Here is a 21,919-nt window from a genome sequence, read left to right on the forward strand (position 1 = left end):
GACAGGTTGACTCGCTGTTTGTTTCTATGGCTGTTATTCGCTTCTAAAACAGGGTCTGGCATCATACTTTTCTATTGCACACTTTACGGGGTGTCATTGTGTGAGTGCATGCTTTTTCAATGGGTTGAATTGTGTGTGTGGAGAGAGCAACGGTAAATGAGCGCACACGGGCGCCTAATTGCCTGACCATGTTCTAAAAACGATCATAAAAATAATAACAAAAACAAAGTAATTTTTGTAAATAAAAATGACATCTTATTGTCTGAAGTGACTAACTCAAATATCTCTGTGTGTGTATGGGTCTGTAACGTTTTGATAAAATGCGTATTTATGTGTTTTTTGTTGGCAGTAACGTTTTTACCAATATTCTTTAATTAAAAAGCGGGTCTATGCGTTAAGATAGGTGAGAGACAGTGTTTCATGGAGCCTAAAATATGATAAATTTTACAAATGCGGCAGGTTGATATCAAATATTGCTCCGTATTATGCTTTTTTATACCCTCTACCATAAGGCGGAGGGTATATCCAATTTATCCTTCGTTTTGTATCTCGAAATATTCGCTGGAGACCTCATAAAGTATATTAATGAGGTGGCCCTCTACAAAACACTAAGCACTGTCTTATCTGCTCCCGCAAGTACCCAGGCTTCGGTGTCATACATATGTACAACTACCAAAATGCCCGCTACTTCGTATGCGGAAGAGGAATAAAATACAAATAATCAATACTTAATATGGAAATGGGAAACACTGAGAATTTTGTTGTACTAAGCCCTATTTTACTCGTATCTAGAACTACTTTGATATTTCAATTCCACATTAATTCTAATTTTCAGGAATCCATCTTTACTCATTCATCCAAATCCAAATTGTACCATATATTACTTTTCGTTCAAATTAGTAATAAATTGTTAAATAAATAAATTTAAAATAATCAAATCAACTCATTCTTCAACTCCAACAGATATCTTAATAAAAAATTCAAGATCCCAGCTCTTTTCGTTCACCCAAGTACAATTTGTATCACATTTAGATTTAGTACTTTTCGTACACATAAGTACGAATTTCCACAACTGCATCATTATCTCATTCCTACACTCCAACAGTAATCTTAATTTTAAATTTCAGGATTCTGACTCTATCAGTTCACCCAAATTAAAGTTGTAGCAAATATAGTACCATTTAATAGTTTTCGTACAAAAAACTATATCAATCAAACACTACAACAGTAATCTTAGATCTAAATTTCAAGATTCCACCTCTATATATTCAAATAAATTTTACTTGTACCAAATATTGTTCCATTTAGTACTTTTCATACACATAAGTACGAATTTCCAAAACTATCTCAATTCTCCACTCCAAGAGTAACCTTAATTCCAATTTTAAGAATTGTACCAACTTTAGTACTTTTCTTACGAACTTCTAAAAGTTCTAAAAGTACCTCCATATCTAAATCCTTCCAATCTTTATTTCAAATTTTAGAATTCCAGCTCTATCCCTTCACCCAATACAAATGGTACAAAATTTAGTACTAATTAATACTTTTTTAACACATAAGTACGAATTTCCAAACCTACCTTCATATTTCAATTCTGTTGGATAATTATAATTTCAAATTTTAGGATTCCAGCTCTATCAACAGCCAAATCCAATTTGTACCAAATTTAGTACCATATAATATTTTCGTACACATAAGTACGAATTTCGAAAACAACCTTTTATTCTACACTCCAGAAACAATATTAATTCAAACTTTCAGGTTTACAGCTTTATCCGTTCACCCAAATCCAAATTTGACCAAATTTAGTAACATTTGGTACTTTTCGTACACATAAGTACGAATTTCTAAAATTATATCAATCCTTCACTCCAACAGTAATGATAGTTACAGATGTTAGGATTCCACCTCTATCCGTTTACCCAAATCCAAATTGTACCATAGTTATTACCAATTAGTTCTTTTCGTACACATAAGTACAAATTTCCAAAACTCCCTCCATATCTCACCCCTAATAATCTTAATTCCAAATTTCAGCTCTATCCATTCACACAAAGACCAAATTGTACTAAATTTAGAACAATTTAGTACTTTCCATACACATATGAATTTTCAAAACTACAGTCGAACCTCCGTGATGGTCGGGACCGGAGGCATTACGGATAATCGATTTTCCCGGATAATAGAGTCATTGTTTTTTTTGCAGCTTTTCAACACATTTTTAAGTAAAAATTGCAGAATATTGTACATATTTTTTATATTTATTAAAGGAATGGAATGAAATGCATAAAAATGCATAAAAATATTTCGAGAACATAGAGCAATTTATTCAAGATTTGCTTTTGATTTTGTTTGTCTCTTCTTATGCATTTTCCTCCTGTTAGTTACAAGCTTCCCTTGTATTCGGTAAAGTTGTAATTGATATTGTTTTGATCCATGGAGTCCATCAATGTTGTGGACGCATGTATAGCTCCTATTAGAGTTATTTTGGTAGAATTATATGAGCCGCTCAGTGCACACTTCGACTAACTCCACTTTTTGAAAAATTTGAGATTTTAGTGTCAAAGCCTTTGATATCGCCATATCTATTTATGATTATAATATCTTTCCTGAATAATAAAGATGAGCACCTTTAAATAACAAGTTTTTATTGACCACTGAATAATATGCAATTTTTTTCAGTGCACACTTCGATTAACTCCACATTCAAATGTAGCTCTGCTCGCAACGTGCACATGCAATACTCTTTCGGCTTCTGTTGAAACCATAGATGGCCTTTAGAAAATTATGACGTATATAACATACATTTTTGACGTATATTACATACGTCGAAAACGTCGTAAACCTAGCCATGAAGAATGACGCTAACATAAAGCTAACATGAATTAATTACAAATATTGTTTTATAACCGAACTAGCAACATTAATTTTTATGTGAAACCTGTAATATATGGGTATAAAACTAAGTTTTTCGTTAAAAAAAAAATTCAAAACCTAACTTTATTACTTTTTTCAGTGCACACTTCGATTAACTCCACCATTACCACAACATTACTAACGATTGTTTGTTGACTATTGTTTTTATTTTATTTTATATACCGTTAGATGAAAGCTATACCTGCTATTATGCATTGTACATTATATATTTGAATCCATATTATCAGGGGAATTTTAAAAAAACAATATACATTTCATCATTGCTTTTCTCAACTTTTTGTTTTATGGAGTTAGTCGAAGTGTGCTCTGAACGCTTCATATATTCGTCATCAGATTAATCTGAATTGACTTTGTCCCAAGGTTTTTGTGATACCATAAATACACAAATTGTATTAATCAAATTAAATGGAAGGTGTGCTTTTACTGCCGGATAATGGAGTTTACAATGAATAACAGAGGTAATGGAAAAAATACCAACATTTCATTTCTATCCCGGATAATGGAGGTTCCCGGATAATCAATTCACGGATAATCGAGGTTCGACTGTATCACCATATTTCAACCCTATTCTCTAAGAGTAATCTTAATTCCAAATTTCAAGATTCCATCCCTATCCGTTGACCCAAATCCAAATTGTACCAAATTTAGTACCAGTACTTTTCGTACACATGAGTACTAATTTCCAAAACTCCCACCATATCTCAACCCCACACTCTAACAGTAATAATAATTCCAAATTCCAGGATTCCACATCCGTCGGTTCATCCAAATCCAAACTGTACCAAATTTAGTACCTTTTAGTACTTTTCGTACACACGAGTACGCATTTCCATACCAACATTCTTATATCGACACCACTTTCCAGTCTTGATTTCCATACCAAATTCCTTGATTCTAGCTATATCCGTTCAAAATATACAATTGGTACTAAATTTTTTGATTTTTGTACTTTTCGTACACTTAGAGGTCGAATTTCCAAAAACCCTTTGGTACATCTTTCTAGCTCTCCATCGGTTACCCTCATTCCAAATTTCAGAACTCCAGCTCTTACCCTTTGCCTAATACAAAGGTTACCATATTTAGTACCCTTTAGTACTTTTCGTACACTTCTAGGTCGAATTTCCAAAAACCCAGCCTTATCTCACCCCTACACACCAACAGCAACCTACACCCAAAATTTTAACTTTCTAGCTTCAGCGGTTTCGTTTGGGCGCTGATGAATCAGTCAGTCAGTGAATACCTCACCTCACTGCTCTTTTATATGTATACTAGCAAATGCCCGCTACTTCGTATGCGGAAAGGGCATAAAATATATATTAACAATATTTAATGTGGAAGTGGTGAACACTGACGATTCTGTTGTATTAAAACCTATTTTTAATACCAACATTTAATCGACTTAATTCCTTTAATTCCAAAAAAACATATCTGCCGTATCGCACCCCTACACAGCTACCATATTTTTTATTTCGGATTTCCAAAACTACGACCTCATATCACAGACATACGCCAACAGCGACTCATATTGCAAATTTCAGACTTGACTTATGGTTTTACTCCTTCACTTACACAGCATTCCCTCCCAATACGAATTTCCAAACACTAAACTTTATCTCACCCCTTCACAACAACAATAACGCACATTCACAATTCAAGGTTCTAGCTTCAGCGGTTTCGCCAAGAACCCGAATAGGTTCGTAAAATTTTTGGAATATATCCCCATATAACGGTACCCCACGACTTAGTGTTTTTTTAAAAAAAGAACAAATCTATACTGTCCAATTTTCTTTACATTTGGACCTTGAATACTCAGAGGATATAAAAGCTTAATTTAAAAAATGTCTACTTCAATCCACTTTTATTAGAAGAGGTATTTTGAAGATTTTATGCACATTTTCCAACCGATCTCCGAACTTTATCTCAAAGTTCAGAGTGATCTTCATAACAAATATTTTTTCCATTTCGTATTTGTTATCCAAATTATATAATCCAAGCTTTGTTCCTACACCCAACACCAAATTTAGTACCATTTAGTACTTTTCGTTCACCTATAGTAGGTATTTCTCACTTTAACCGTTTACACAATACCAAAATGGTTTTGGTACCAACATGTTACCAAAGTTTTCGTACACATAATTAAACGTTTCAAAGCTTACTTCCTTATACTCAACATATATCCCGACCTCAATTCACTTTTCCAGCTTTATATGTTCCGCTGAAGCAATTATATTACTATTTAGTACTTTTTGTATAAATAAGTGCGAATTTTCAAAACTTCATCCCTACCTCCACTCTAAACAACAATTGCTAATCTAATTATTTTTCCTTTATTCATTCCACCTGGGAACATAGGGCATTTACAAGAAAATTCCATTCTTCTCTATTATTACACATAAATTTAACTTCTTGCCAGGACATGTTTAATCTTTTAAGTTCCATAGAAACTGTTCTTTTCGTACTTTTCGTACACATTTAGTTCGAATTTCCAAAAACCTGTCTTTTTTACTCTCCATCAGTGACCCTTATTCAAAATTCCAAGATTCCTGCTCTATCCGTTCACCCAAATCCAAATTGTACTAAATTTAGTACCATTTAGTACTTTTCGTACGCTAATAGTTCGAATTTTCGAACACCTTTTTTTATTACTCCCCATCATGACCCCTCATTCCAAATTTTAGGACTCCAGCTCTATCCGTTCACCCGAATCTAAATTATACTAAATTTAATACCATTTAGTACTTTTGTTAATTTCCATCAGTCAATGAGGAGTCATTCCAAATTTCAGGATTCCAGCTCAATCCGTTCACCCAAATCCAAATTGTACTAAATTTAGTACCATTTAGTACGTTTCGTACACTAATAGGTCGACTTTCCAAAAACCTTTCATTGTTACTTTTCATCAGTGACCTTCATTCCAAATTTCAGTATTCCAGCTCTATCCGCTCACCCAAATCCAAATTGTACTAAATTTAGTACCATTTAGTACTTTTCGTACCCTTATAGTTCGAATTTCCAAAAACCTTTCATCGTTACTTTTTATCAGTGACCTTCATTCCAAATTTCAGGATTCCTGCTCTACCTGTTCACCCAAATCTCAATTGTACTAAATTTAGTACCCTTTTGTACTTTTCGTACACTTATAGTTCGAATTTCCAAAAAACCCTTTGGTACATCTTTCTAGCTCTCCATCAGTTACCCTCATTCCAAATTTTAGAATTCTAGCTCTTACCGTTTGCCTAATACAAAGGGTACCGTATTTAGTACCTTTTAGTACTTTTCGTACTCTTCTAGGTCGAATTTCTAAAAACCCAGCCTTATCTCACCCCTACACACCAACAGCAACCTACACCCAAAATTTCAACTTTCTAGCTTCAGCGGTTTCGTCTGGGCGCTGATGAATCAGTCAGTCAGTCACTCACCTCACTACTCTTTTATATATATAGACTAGCATGTGCCCGCTACTTCATTAGCGGAAGTGACACAATTAAAAAGAAAAACTATTTTTTAATAGAAATTATTTTTGTTATTTCTGACCGATTTCTGAATTTAATACCCTAATTCTGTCTTCAACAGCATCTCATACGTTCAACAAACCAAACATTATTGAAAGAATTTTTGATTTAATTTGAAATTGAAAATCAAAATGTTTACAAATTCATCGTTTGTAATCATTTTTTGTCTAACTGGATTTTAAAGAAAGAAAATCTTTTGTGCGACACCTGTTATGTGAAAACGAAATTATTAAAGAGACGTAAATCATTCGTAAATCAGTATGAAGTTTATACCATTATCACCAACTGCGACATCTGTTGCAATGGAAAATAACAACCTTCATTGTCTTTCCAATATATATTGGTTTACGATAAAATAAATGCGCCTACAAGTAAACTACAAAATTTGAAATTGTTTGTGATATTTTACGGTATTAAGAAATTATAGCATTTAATTTGACAAATGTGTTACCAACTAAGTACATAAGTAAGTAATAACAGTGAATAATAAGGATTTTTGTTATTGTTATTTTTTGTGGTTCCAGGACGAATTTTGCAAAGCCCGGCCTTATCTCGCACATTTACACCAACAGTGACCTACTGGTAAAATTTCAAGCTCCTAGCTTTAGCCGTTTTAGCTGGGCGTTGATGATGAGTCAGTCAGTCTGCCAGTCTGTCACTTATCACCAAACTCAAATATAAAATAGATATAGATAGCACGGGTAGTAGCATTTAAGTGTTTTTTTTACGGTATGTGTTTTTTAAATTTTTTACTTAGATGATTATTTGTTGTGGTTTTGACAGTGCTGATGTAGAAGAAGTCTTGAACTACCTCAGTTAGTTCAAGTTCGGTGGACACATTGCGCATTGTTACCATAACCATAGCCTAATCGCCATTTACTACCAGATTCTCTTTCGACTTCTTTAAAGGTATCGGGTACTTTTTTTAATTTTAACATTTGCATCTCGCACGAAGGCTGCATGAAAACTATCTGGTCTAGTTTGCCAGTCGTGTTGCCAGTCGCCATAAGTTTTACCGGTGCATCAGCACAACAGGATGTTGTCGATGCAGTACTAAGGCACGTCAGAAGAAATCTTCATGATATATAGAGAGAGGTCCAAAGATATAAACGTGAGCCTCTAGACCAACGAGTCTATCAGGCAGGCTTGAATAGCATTCACCCGGATATAGTCGCGCAGGCAGATCAGAGATACAGTGTAATGACGTACTTGGGGACCACCCCTCCCCCCATCCATTGCAGCAGAAGAACGCCAGATGACAAGGCAAATACGAAAGGTTTAAGCCCAGTTAAGATCCGGACAATGCAGCCTCCTCAATTCGTATTGGGCACGAATTGATGCCACTACACGCTTTATTTGTTTAACTGCCCAGACTGGTTGTCCAGATTGCAGAACTTTTGAGTCTGGATACAGTGAAACTTAAACCTTATAACTGAAACCTAAACCTTATATACCCAGCAAAATAAATTGGAAGCAGTGCAATATAGACTACTTCTATCACGGCATGTTTTGATGCAGTTCAAACGGAGTCATGAAAAAGGCACTACATTCCTCACATTTTAACCGCTTTTGGATGCAATCCAAAGAATCACATCCATTTGCAGTTAAAATGCAGTGGCAAGGGTCAGTTAAAATGCAGTGCCAAGGGGTTAGTTAAAATGCAGTGCTATGGAGTGCATCTTTCGGTAGTCACGCTCTTGTAAAAATCATGAGTGAAAATGCATAATTGGATGCACTTCCAGATTACTTGTACATATAATTTAACTGCATCTTTGGAGGCAAACATTTTGCTGGGTACGAACGAACATATTTGCGTTGCTACAACAACAACATGTGCAGCAGGATGTGCCTGTACCAAAGTCATCAGTGTGATGTTTCACTCATTGGTAGGCTGTTTCTCTCTTTTTCCTGTGGAAAATGGGTTTCTCTTCTTTCCTTTTCTCCCGATACCTCTTTTGTGGGCTAATGATTGCAGAGTAGACCTATATGCCCCATTTCTTCTCTTCGGTAGCAGAACGACATTCCTAGTCATACCATGAGTTCCTTGGTGGAGGCCTCTGCTACCCAAGTATGGATTTTGCGGTTGTTTGCATGTGCTGATATGTTAACAGGAGGGACGAGGAGTGCTTTCGTTAAGCAATTGGGCCAGTTGAGTGGAATGATGATGTGGCCATCTGTTGTGATTGCAGCTTACCGATTTCCAACTTTGTCTCTGGTGTTTTTCTTATTTTTTATTGGGCACGTACCCGATTGGTGCAACAAGGTAGTGATCTGGGTCAATGTTTGTTCCTTGGAACGTGCGTACATCCAACGATGAATGTCTTCAATCACAAAGTAGTCAATTTGTTTTTTTATCTGGAGATAGCAGGTGGCCTTAGGAATGTCGAGATGCTTAAATATGGCACAGCTACCATGCTTTTTGCCGCTGTCTATCAGCCTCAGTCTATTGCCAGGTATTTCACTGTAGCGACTGAATTTTCCAACTGTTGGGCCAAAGATATTCAGCAAGTCTTTCATCCACCCATCATCAGAAAGTCTAAAGAAACTTTTGATTCGGTTCGACTTCTGATCAAAATTTGTTTGCAGTGGTTGACATGTTCTCTGATGTAACATGAAAATCTGAAGTGTTTTTGAACATCTATTACAAAATAACATACTGTGCACTGGAGACACATTTGCAATAATTGAATAAATAATAAAACAAATATATCAACAATAAACGTTGCAATTTTGTTTTTGCGTTTTTTGTTGTGCTTAGAAACAAATGCTATAGTTGTAACATTTATGGCACAAATGGTTTGGTTTGGTTGTTGACATCGATGGTCTCGTGATCTTGCGGTAGACTAGTCGATATTTCACTTCGTTGCTTTAACAAAGGTTTGGACTAATGAATGAATGAATGACAGAACAGCATGGAGTAAATAACCACGACTAATGGAAGAGACTTTATTCATTATGACCCAAGCACAGGTGGCATAGATGTTGACTTCTTCTATTGTCCGACATATTAAAAGAACGTCGTGGCCAAGCTAAGAACTGTAAAAATCCACTTAGGAGTCATTTATGTTGTTAATATTTATTTAAAGTATAAATATTATAACAAACGGAAATTACACATTAAAATTTCGTGCTGCATTTTATTGTGATACCCGGAAGTACGAGTGCTACAAAAACAAAGATACGGATTTAGAGCTATTTACATTTGAAATAATTTAAATTGCTAATTTTACACTTAATTGTGGAAAATGGAATAAGACGATGGGAGAGGTCTTTATAGGCGACAAAAATGCCGTTTTTATAGACGAGCTAAAGGTCGTCTTTATAGACGAGCTAAAGGACGTCTTTATAGACGAGCTAAAGGTCGTCTTTATAGACGAGCTAAAGGTCGTCTTTATAGACGAGCTAAAGGTCGTCTTTATAGACGAGCTAAAGGTCGTCTTTATAGACGAGCTAAAGGTCGTCTTTATAGACGAGCTAAAGGTCGTCTTTATAGACGAGCTAAAGGTCGTCTTTATAGACGAGCTAAAGGTCGTCTTTATAGACGAGCTAAAGGTCGTCTTTATAGACGAGCTAAAGGTCGTCTTTATAGACGAGCTAAAGGTCGTCTTTATAGACGAGCTAAAGGTCGTCTTTATAGACGAGCTAAAGGTCGTCTTTATAGACGAGTTAAAGGTCGTCTTTATAGACGAGCTATAGGTCGTCTTTATAGACGAGCTAAAGGTCGTCTTTATAGACGAGCTAAAGGTCGTCTTTATAGACGAGCTAAAGGTCGTCTTTATAGACGAGCTAAAGGTCGTCTTTATAGACGAGCTAAAGGTCGTCTTTATAGACGAGCTAAAGGTCGTCTTTATAGACGAGCTAAAGGTCGTCTCTATAGACGAGCAAAAGGCCGTCTCTATAGACGAGCAAAAGGTCGTCTTTATAGACGAGCTAAAGATCGTCTTTATAGACGAGCTAAAGGTCGTCTTTATAGACGAGCTAAAGGTCGTATTTATAGATGAGCTAAAGGTCGCCCTTACAGACGAGCTAAAGGTCGTCTTTATAGACGAGCTAAAGGTCGTATTTATAGATGAGCTAAAGGTCGCCCTTACAGACGAGCTAAAGGTCGTCTTTATAGACGAGCTGAAGGTTGTCTTTATAGACGAGCTAAAGTCGTCTTTATAGACGAGCTAAAGGTCGTCTTTATAGACGAGCTAAATGTCGTCTTTATAGACGAGCTAAAGATCGTCTTTATAGACGAGCTAAAGGTCGTCTTTATAGACGAGCTAAAGATCGTCTTTATAGACGAGCTAAAGGTCGTCTTTATAGACGAGCTGAAGGTTGTCTTTATAGACGAGCTGAAGGTTGTCTTTATAGACGAGCTAAAGTCGTCTTTATAGACGAGCTAAAGGTCGTCTTTATGGACGAGCTAAAGGTCGTCTTTATAGACGAGCTAAAGGTCGTCTTTATAGACGAGCTAAAGGTCGTCTTTATAGACGAGCTAAAGGTCGTCTTTATAGACGAGCTAAAGGTCGTCTTTATAGACGAGCTAAAGGTCGTCTTTATAGAGGAGCTAAAGGTCGTCTTTATAGAGGAGCTAAAGACCGTCTTTATAGACGAGCTAAAGACCGTCTTTATAGAAGAGCTAAAGGTCGTCTTTATAGACGAGCTAAAGGTCGTCTTTATAGACGAGCTAAAGGTCGTCTTTATAGACGAGCTAAAGGTCGTCTTTATAGGTAGTCTTTATAAACGAGCTAAAGGTAGTCTTTATAGACGAGCTAAAGGTCATCTTTATAGACGAGCTAAAGGTCGTCTTTATAGACGAGCTAAAGGTCGTCTGTATAGACGAGCTAAATGTCATCTTTATAGACGAGCTAAAGGTCGTCTTTAAAGACGAGCTAAAGGTCGTCTGTATAGACGAGCTAAATGTCATCTTTATAGACGAGCTAAAGGTCGTCTTTAAAGACGAGCTAATGGTCGTCTTTATAGACGAGCTAATGGTCATCTTTATATAGAAAAGCGGAAGACTTATGTATAGACAAGCTGAAGGCTGTCTTTATAGACAAGCGGTTGACTTATGTATAGACAAGCTGAAGGCTGTCTTTATAGACAAGCTGAAGGCCGCCTTTAGATGAAACCTGAAGGCCAAGCAGAAGGGACTTTTTATATACGACTTCGTGGACGAGCTGAAAACAAACATAACATTTATTTTTGCCGATGTTACGTGTATAAATAATGACTACCACCCTAATACCCACTGCTCTAATTGTTCCAATTATAATTTTGAATTAAACAATTCGAGTGTGTGGTGTGCTCGACTTTGCATGCTTAAGACACAGTGACACTGAAATGAAATTGACGCCAATACATTTCAATCGTGTCACTCTTGTGTCGTTCACCATCGTTTGTCATGTTTCATGTATTCAATTCAACGGTATGGCTGTCAACCTTACACCCATCACCGTAATATAGCTAGCCAGCCGGCCAGCATTATTGTGAGAAATCAATCGATGTAGTATTCTATAACATCCGCGATTCCATTCTCTCACTCAACACATGGTGGTGTTAAGCATTCAGATGACGATACGACTATTTGCACCTTTACTTTTACAAAAACAGCTGCGAACATACATATTTAGTTGACGGAGCGGTCATTTAAAATAATTAACATGTTCTCAATCTCAATATCAATTTAGTGTTTCAATAAATTATACAATGTTACGAAAACATCAACTAAATGGTCAATGTATTTTATGCAGACGCTATTTGAGAGTGGACATTTACCTCCCGGGTGGCTAAACCATTTCAATTGGAACAATTGCATTTTGATAGAATGTGTATGTGCAACTATGTCAGTTAGGGTCATGGATTCGTTTTCATTGTTACCCATGAGTGCCTTAGTAACGGTGATCATGCTCAAAATCATGCTCATTAATATGTATGAGAAGTTTTCAATATAATTTAAATATCTTTTTCTTAGTCTACGAAAGAATATCCTCCTTATAGTTGTGATGAAAAACACCTGGGTCGGTTCTTAAGAAATATTATTGAAGGCCATCTATGAATGAAGCTATGGATAATGAATAAAAAATGATCAGAATGACCGTTTGACATGTTACACAGCTAGTTTGAATGTAACCGAGGCGAAAAAATAGAACAGTGTTGGTGTGCGGGTATGAAAAGTACCAAGCAACGGCCCTAATCGGCTATAACATGACAAAGCCCAGGGTTCATATTGGTCCCTCTTTCATTTCAAGAGTTCACTGACCTCCCAGTGGTATCACCTGCCTTTAACATCCGTAAAAGGTAGTGCGCTAACATGTACCGTGCGTCCACCCTTAAGAACGTTAAAAACTTGGGTTGGGCGTTGGGCTAGTAACCCATCCCTCCAAAATGCAACAAACTCTGAAAAAAAAAACAAAGAAAAACAAACCCCTTCTAAAGTTGATGACCCTTGCAAACGTTTTAATGACCGTGATCTGCGAATCTACGTCTGGAACGTTTGCACTCTTTATAAAGCAGGGGCAGTTTAGGCATTAGCAGATGTGTTTGAAAAATACAAGGCCCATATTAATGCTATGGATTTGAAAATAGGTCACAGCAACACCTACAGCTGACGCACTGTATTATAGTTGTCATGACATAAAGCATGAGTTTTGCTGCGGATTTGTAGTTGGTCGGAGATTAAAACATTCGGTATCCAACTTCACCCCAGTGAATGAATGAAGGATGCAGATAAAAGCAAAATTGTTCAACAATCTCATGCTCCCACTGAAAACAATGACGTTTGGACTAAAGATTATTTTACAAGCGCTTCGAAAGGCGGATATCTTTACCCAACAGTCGGGAAATTCAGTCCATACAGTGAAACATCTGACTATGGAATGAGGCTGATAGACTTCGCAGCGGCAAAAAATATGGTAGTTAGCTGTATCAGATTTAAGAATCTCGACATTCATAAGGGCTCCTGACTGTCACCAGGTCAACAAGAAGACATAAAATTGATCACGTTGCGATAGATGAAAGCCATTCATCGAGCGTCTTGGATTTATGATCGTTCCGAGGAGCAAACATCGACTCGGATTACCACCTTTTCCAGCAAAGGTGCGTGTCCGATTAAACATAGCAAATAAGGTACGAACAGACACAACGCAGAAGTTGGACATCGGTAAGCTGCAATCACAACAGATATCCACAGAATATTCCACTCAACTGACCCAATTGGTTAACGAAAACACTCCTCTTTCCGATAAGATATATGTATATAAGAATGCGGCATACAGGGATACTTTACAATATGTAGCAACGCGTAGCGCACGAGTGTGGTATTGAGAGAAAAGGAGAGAGGAGAAACGTCTTTTCCGAAGGAAAAAGAGAGAAATGGAAAAGCGAGTGAAAGATCAAACTGATGGCTCCAAAGAGCACTTCCTTCAAAGAGCATTTTTCCAAACTGTTGGAGAAACGTCTTTTCCGAAGGAAAAATAGAGAAATGGAAAAGCGAGAGTGGAAAAAATCGAGATGTACCAGAGCCAGAATTAAGTCCGAAAATTCTAGCAAAGAGTGGAACCATCAAACTGATGGCTTTGGTACAGGCACTTCCTCCAGTAGAGACGAGTAAGGTAATTTGGTAACTGATACAGATAGTGTGCTCGGGATATGGAAAGAGCATTTTTCCAAACTGTTGGAGAAACGTCTTTTCTGAAGGAAAAAGAGAGAAATGGAAAAGTGAGAGTTGAAAAATCGAGATGTACAAGAGCCAGAATGAATTCCGAAAATTCTACCAAAGAGTGAAACCATCAAACTGATGGCTTTGGTACAGGCACTTTCTCTAGTAGAGACGAGCAAGGTAACTCATACAGATAGTGTGCTCGGGATATGGAAAGAGCATTTTTCCAAACTGGCAGGATACCCAATACTAACGAGCACGACGAAGATACCACAGATCCAATCCTACAAGATGGTATTGAATGTATACGGCACGGCCAAGATGAGGTACAGACATCAATAAACCGGCTGAACAATAATAAGGGAGCAGGAGGTGATGGCCTACCAGCCGAGCTGTTCAAAACCGGAGGCTATACGCTGATAAGGTGTATTCATCAGCTAATTAGCACCGCCTGGCAGGAAGAACGAGTTCCCGACAATTGGAACCTGAGCATCCTTTGCCCTCTCCACCAGAAAGGAGATATGACTGTATGCTCTAACTATAGGGGCACAAGTCTTCTCCCCATTGCCTACAAGATATTGTCAGGGATATTATGCGAACGACTGAAGCCTATGGTCAGTGAAATAATTGGACCATACCAATGCGGTTTTAGACCTGGTAAATCCACCATTCGCCAGACATTTACCCTGCGGCAAATCCTGGAGAAGACCCAAGAGATGCAGATCGACACCTACCACCTTTTTCTCGTTTACAAAGCAGTCTTCGACAGCCCCCTACGTTCAAAGGTATTCCAAGCCATGTCTGAATTTGGTATCCCTGCAAAGCTCATTCGACTTTGTAGAAATACATTAACTGATACTCGGTCCTCAGTTAAAATAGGAAATAACCTCTCCAAAAGAGATTTCAGACAAGGAGACGACCTCTCGTGTGACTTTTTCAACATTCTGCTGAAAACGGTTATACGAGATGCGAAGATCAAAAGAAGTGGCACAATATATACAAACAGCCATATGTTGCTTGTTTATGCCGATGACATTGACATCATGGGTCGATCGGTAAAGGAAGTAACTGATACCTTTGCAAAAGTCGAAAGCGAATCTGCTAAAGTGCGACTGGCGGTAAACGGCGAGAAGACCAAGTTGATGGTGTCCTCGCGCAACGCATCCATAGAGATCGGACCAACTGTTGACGTTGGTTCCTATAATTTTGAGGCAGTAAAAGACTTCGTCTACCTCGGCAATGCCGTAAACACAACAAACAACATCTGTTGTGAAATAAAAAGAAGAATTATGTTGGTCAACAGATACTACTTTGGCTTAAGTAAGCAGTTGCAGAACAAAGTCACATCTCGTCAAAAAAAAAAAAAAAAACAAACATTTTACAAAACACTGATACTACCCGTGCTGCTGTATGGTTCCGAAGCCTGGGTACTTGCGCAAGCAGACAAGGCAGTAATTGGTGTGTTTGAGAGAAAAATGCTTCGAAAGATCTATGGACCAATCTGCGTTGACGGTGAATATCGACGTCGTATTAAGCACGAGCTGTATCTGCTAGACAATGACATACGTATAGATAAACGTATCGAGATGCAACGATTACGTTGGCTGGGCCATATCATAAGAATGAGCGATGATGAACCCGCTAAAAAGGCGTATAAATACATGCCACATAGCGGTGTGCGAACGACTAAAGCCTATGGTCAACGAATTCATTGGGTCATACCATTGCGACTTTAGACTGCGACAGCCCCCTACTTTTAAAGGTATTACAAGCCATGACTGAATTTGACATCCCCGCTAAAAAATATTTTTTAATAATTAAATGGAATAAATGTCATTTTTGGCATTAATAGTTAAAAGTTAATTCATTCTCGCTACAGGAAATCATTTTTGCGAAAAAAGGTCAAAAAGTTATAACCCTAATGTACATGCATATGTATTTACAAGCCTACAATAAACCTATTTTTGTTTTCCTTTTCTCTAATTACAGCTGAACAATTTGCCCAAATTCCTCGACTGGATTCCAATAAAATTGATGTATATAACGATAATGAAATCAATTTAAACCAATATAAGGATATATCCGGACATGATTTAATCTGCAGAAATTCGAATCTGAAATATGTTTCCTCTAATATATTCGAAATATCGAATGAGTAAATAGCTATACTTAACATTTTATAATATCTGATTGATTTGAATTGTTTTTTTTTTCGTTCCAGAAATCCTCCTATTTCTTGTTAAAATAAAGACTTGCCGGGCGTTTTCCGGTTTGTAAAATGTTTTTATACAAAAATATATAACGATGCCATAGTAGATTTAGTAGTGAAATAAGCATAAATACATACATATTGAACATTCATTCACGTTTTGTTTTTTTACTTGGGAGGGGGCATGAAATGGAAACAGCACTTACCTTAAGCTGGCATTATTTTTGACCTGAAATTTTAAATAATAATTTCATTAAATCAATTGCATATGGCTTAAAGTCAAAATTGTTTAATATTTCATTAAGAACAAGTAGGAAAGGCGTTAAGTTCGGTCGGGCCGAACTTTTTATACCCTCCGCCACAAATTTCAGATATTTCGGTGGATTAATGTGGCCACAACTTTCGAAATACCGAAAATCGGAAGGTACCGTTATATGGGGGCTATATGATGGCGTGGACCTATACCTACAAATTTCTGGGGGAAAGTTGTATACCCCCAACGAAGACTAAATACCAAATTTCAGCCATCTAGGTGTGATAATGAGGCCAAAACCTTCAAAATACCAAAAATCGGGAGATACCGTCCTATGTGGGCTATCTCAAAACGTGGACCTATATAAACATTTTATGGTAGAAATGTTTCTCAGCCTCTGGAAGCTCAAAATACAAAATTACAACCAATTCGGATCTAAAATAGGACACATATCTTAAAAATCCCTTAAAACGACGACGCGTCACGCTTCATTTTGTATGGGGGCTATACGAAAGCGTGGACCTACATAGCCCGCTTTCAATACCTACGTACATATAAAAGATTTTCCCAAAATTTCATCCACCTACGTCAATCCGTTCGGACTCTAGAGTGATTTCCACAGACGGACGGACATGGCTATATCGATGTAGAATTGCACGCTGATCGAGAATATATATATAGTTTGTGGGGTCTACAATGATTATGTCGAGTAGTTACAAACGGAATGATAAACTTAATATACCCCCATCCTATGGTGGAGGGTATAAAAATTAAAAATAATTTTTTGAATCTACAAGGAAGATTTTTTGCTCATAGACTGAGGAAAAATATCCATGTTTGAATACGTTCGAAATACTAATTTTGGTTATTTTTTTTAAATTGATTTTGATAGTTACTAAGTTGGACCTCTACAGAACATTTGTCCTATAAGCCGACCTGAGAAAATGTTTCCATTCCTCACTATTTGTTGCTTTATTTCTTCAATTTGGAATACCGTGCTTTTCGATCTCGTCTTCTACTTGTTTACTCTATCGATGCCTTGACATTCCAGTTCTGCGTGAACAGTCATGCGGTCCGTATTCATACGCCTTTTTAGGGGGTTCATTATCGCTCATTCTTATGACATGGATTATCCAACGCAATCGCTGTATCTCGATATGTTTAACTATACTAATATCGTTGTACATAGCCGATACAGCTCGTGGTTCCTACGACGTCGATATTCACCGTTAACGCATATCGGCCCGTATATTTATCGAAGAATTTTTATCTCAAACGCACCAAGCACTGACTTATCTGCCCACGCAAGTACCCAGCCTTCGGAACGACACATTAGCGTTTTTTTGTTTGACGAGATGTGGCTTTGTTTTTAAACTGCTTACTTAAGCCAAATTAGCATCTGTTAGTCAATACAATTCTTCTTTTTATTTAACAACTTTTGTTGTTTGTTGTGTTTATGGCGGTGCCGAGGTAGACGAAGTCTTTTACAACCTCAATATTATATGAACCAACTTCCGCTGTTATTCCGAGCGCGTCGATACCATTAACATTGTCTTTTCGCCGTTTACAGCCAGACCCACTTTTACTGATTCTCCTTCGACCTTCTTAAAGGTATCACTTACTTCCTTTACTGATCGTCCCATGATGTCAATGTCATCAGCATAAGCAAGTAACATGTGGCTGCGGCGATCTACGTGGCATTTCTTTTGACATTTGCATCTCGTATAAACTTTTCCAGCAGGATATTGAACAGGTCACATGAAAGGGTGTCTCCTTGTCTGAAACCTCTTTTGGTACTGAATTGTTCGGAGAGGTTCTTGCCTATTTCAACTGAGGACCTAGTATCAGTTAAAGCCATCTTATAAAGCCGGATAAGCTTTGCGAGGATACCATCTCTTGCATCTCTTCGGTCTCCTCCAGGATTTGCCGCAGGTAAATATCTGGTCAATGGTGGGCTTGCCAGGTCTAAAGCCGTATTGGCAGGGTTTAAAAGCCAGCATCTAAAACATTAGCATTAGCTGTACACTTCAACTGCCACACAATATTGACACACACCGCTAAATAAGCAACCGTACGCATATTTATTTTTGTACATTTTTGCTTATTTCGTTTTTTACGCCTAATCTTTTTTGCGTTAGGCATAATCGACAACCACGCTACATATTTAGCAGTCGGCTGACCATTCGTAATAACGAATTAGCATCCGAGGGTGGTATTTTGATTAGAGTTGCCAACGCCGTAATAAAAAAGGTGTCATTTAATGTCAAAATGCCTCCATCATATTGTAGAACCTAAAGGCTCCCACTCATTAGTCAGTCTGACTGCCAGCATTTATGGTAGTATGTGTAAATTTTTGAAATTTTGAGAATGTATGTGTGAGTTTTCCAAGACTGATGAAAATCAAAATAGTTTTGATTTCAAAATGAACCCCCATCAGTCTGGGTGAATTGTGTTTATTTTCAAATTGTCAATAAATAATTTTGAAAAACATAAAATAATGTTGGTGTTGGAACACAAAAAACGTAGAATTCATTCATTTTTGGAGGAGAAATTCAAGATTTTTAGACTTGACTGATGGTTCGTGCTACACACTTGTCAGTCACACATACAGATAGGGTTCATCGGACTGACGGCACAGACTGATAAATGAGTGGGGGCCTTAAAGAATACTAATTATTATTGTTTGAAAATTAAAAAAAATATATATTGAACAACTTCACCAAAAATTCACATGTCCTTTGAACGAAAAAGTGGAATTAATTATATCGTGATTTTTAGTGCATTTCACTGGTAACCCTGATCTCAAAAACAATTGTTTGCTGAAAACATGGCTAAGCCGTTGAAACCTTGTTGCTTATTCTCTTTTCTGATATGTGTTGATCATGTGTGCTGCAAAATATGAGTATGCGTGCCCGATGCTATTTTATTAAAGCGACAATATCAAATAGCATCAGCATCGCTAGCAATATTTTTGTGAAATTTTTTGCTACATGTTGCCGTTGTTCATTGTTGCTAAACATATTTCAAGAAATTTTAGCAGGCAAAGCTGCAAATATTCGGTGCTTTTGCTAATATGGCGTTAGCATTTTAAACCCTGCGTATTGGTATGGTCCATTTATTGCATTGGCCATAGGCTTTAGTCGTCCGTATAATATCCCTGACACTATCTTGTATGTAATAGGGAGAAGACTTATGCCCTTATAGTAAGGTCATACAGTCTTATCTCCTTTCTTGTGGACGGACACAGGATACTCAGGTTACAATCGTCGGGTACCCGTTCTTCCTACCAGGCGGTGCTTACTAGCTGATGCATACAACTTATCAGTGTGTCGGTTTCGCTTTGAACAGATCGGCTGGTAAGCCATCGGCCCCTGCTACCTTATTATTATTCAGCCGATTTTTTTCTGTTTACCTCATCTTGATCGAGCTGGATACATCCAGAGATTAGATGTGTTGTGGTATCTTCGTCGTCTTCGCTACTATTGGACACCAACAGATTTGAATATGTTATTTCCATATCCTGAACACACTCTCTGTATTTGTTACCATATTACCTTGCTCGTCTCGACGGGAAGATGTGCCTGTACCAAAGCCAACAGTTTGATGTTTCACTCTTTGATAGAATTTTCGGACTCAATTAAAATAAATTTCTTCATTTTCCAGAGCAAAATACGTTTCTTTTCTCCTGATACATCTCTCGTGCGCTACGCGTTGCTACTGGTTATAGAGTAGCCCTATATTCCGCATTTTTATCTTCGGTAGCAGTACGACACTCCCGGTCATAACATGGGTTCCTTGGTCGAGGTCTCGGGTATCGAAGAATGGATTTTGCTACGTTTAATCGGTTACGTACTTTTGCTTCAGCAAGGTGATGGTGCTAGTCTATGTTTACTCCTCGCAACGATCGTATATCCAACATGCTCGATGAATGTCTTCCCTCTTTCACAACATGATCAATTTGATTTCTTTTTTGGTCTGGAGACAGCCAGGTACCTTTATGAATGACGAGATGCTTAAATTTGGTACTGCTAACCACCATGTTTTTTGTACGGCTTCTAAGGCTATCAGCCTATCCATTTTCAGATGTTTCTCTGTGGAGTCTGAATTTCCAATTTTGGCCTAGAATAATTTTAATGTCATGGACATGACAACGGTTATATGTTTCTTCTAAGTGCTCGAAAAAACGTCTTTGGCATGCTCGTCCTTGTCTTCGGAGGGGTTTGGGCGCAAATATCACTGATATTGATCAATTTTGCTTTTGTGCGAATTGCAGCATTTTGCCATTTTAAAGCCGGTCAGGACCGTTGTTTGGTATCTTTCATCATATTTTGACTGAATCGTAATTTGACATTTGAGCTTCCCAGTAGTCACTAACGCCTTGTTGATACTGACGGTAATTCGTTCTCTATTCGTTGTTCGAGCCCAAATTATGTATTAATTACTTCATTTTCCATACACAATTCTGAGAGAGAAGAAGGATTTTTGTTCATTTTTCAATTTAAATTACTCTCCGAACGACGATAAAATAAGTCCCATCTCTTACATATGAGAGTGTTTATCTAAATAAATTAATTATGACAGCATCTTTGTGTTTATTTCAGCTTGAGTCCATATTTTGTTGTAATTCAATTGTTTGAATAACAACAAAATATTTTAAAGTGGATATGAAATTGATTAGTTGCGGGCGAAGGGTAGGGAATACTATAGTTTCAGTTGTCACCAAACAACTTCATCAGTTCCCTTTTTCGCTGACTCTGTATCGATAAACAGGTCAATAAAGCCATCTAGCAAATTAAATAAAATGAGAAATTTGCTGTATGGCCCTAATTATGACAGACAAAATACAAAATGTTTATGAGAGTATAGTTTGCCTTATACGTAAGATTTTTGGGTTTAATTATTGTTTGGCTGCAGGCTTTTTAATTAAAAATCGAGTGTTTTGATTTATAAGTTTTTATTTCCAATATTTCGATTGGATTCTCCAATCATCTTCAAAATTTAAAAGTTTATGAAAAACAACAACATTTTTAGAAGAACTGCAAAACATGTGCAAAACGGTGGAAGGATTAGTATACATTCAAAGCACAGTAAATTTTGCCTTCTCTTCCATTGCAGTTATATTTTTTGTCGATTGTTTCAAATTCGCGTATAAAGCTAAAAACTAAAATCAAATACCTGCCTGTAAGTCTGTACACCAAAAAGTTATTTTGGCAGGACTCTGTCTCATTAATTTTGAAAATAGGAAATTTAAAAATGTGTTGAAAACACCACAATTTTAAGAAAAACTAGAAAACATGAATGAAAGGAATAGAATATAACATAAACAAGTAAAAAAGTATCAGTCGGCTTTGCCGACAGAGATA

General features: G+C 37.1%; 1 protein-coding gene across 1 annotated transcript in view; it reads left to right on the forward strand.

Annotated features, from left to right (window-relative positions):
• The window catches only part of Irc (Immune-regulated catalase), a 39,769-nt gene extending 23,314 nt beyond the window's left edge, over nt 1-16,455 (forward strand). The window contains exons 9-10 of the mRNA XM_073959992.1: nt 16,084-16,249; nt 16,316-16,455. Coding sequence (XP_073816093.1) covers nt 16,084-16,249; nt 16,316-16,337 — 188 coding nt within the window. The 3' untranslated portion in view covers nt 16,338-16,455. The remainder of the gene's footprint in view (nt 1-16,083; nt 16,250-16,315) is intronic.
• The last annotated feature ends 5,464 nt before the right edge of the window (nt 16,456-21,919 follow it).

The sequence above is a fragment of the Musca autumnalis genome, unplaced genomic scaffold (genome assembly GCF_047663935.1).
Source record: "Musca autumnalis isolate F117 unplaced genomic scaffold, ASM4766393v1 scaffold_1, whole genome shotgun sequence".
NCBI classification, from domain to species: domain Eukaryota; kingdom Metazoa; phylum Arthropoda; class Insecta; order Diptera; family Muscidae; genus Musca; species Musca autumnalis.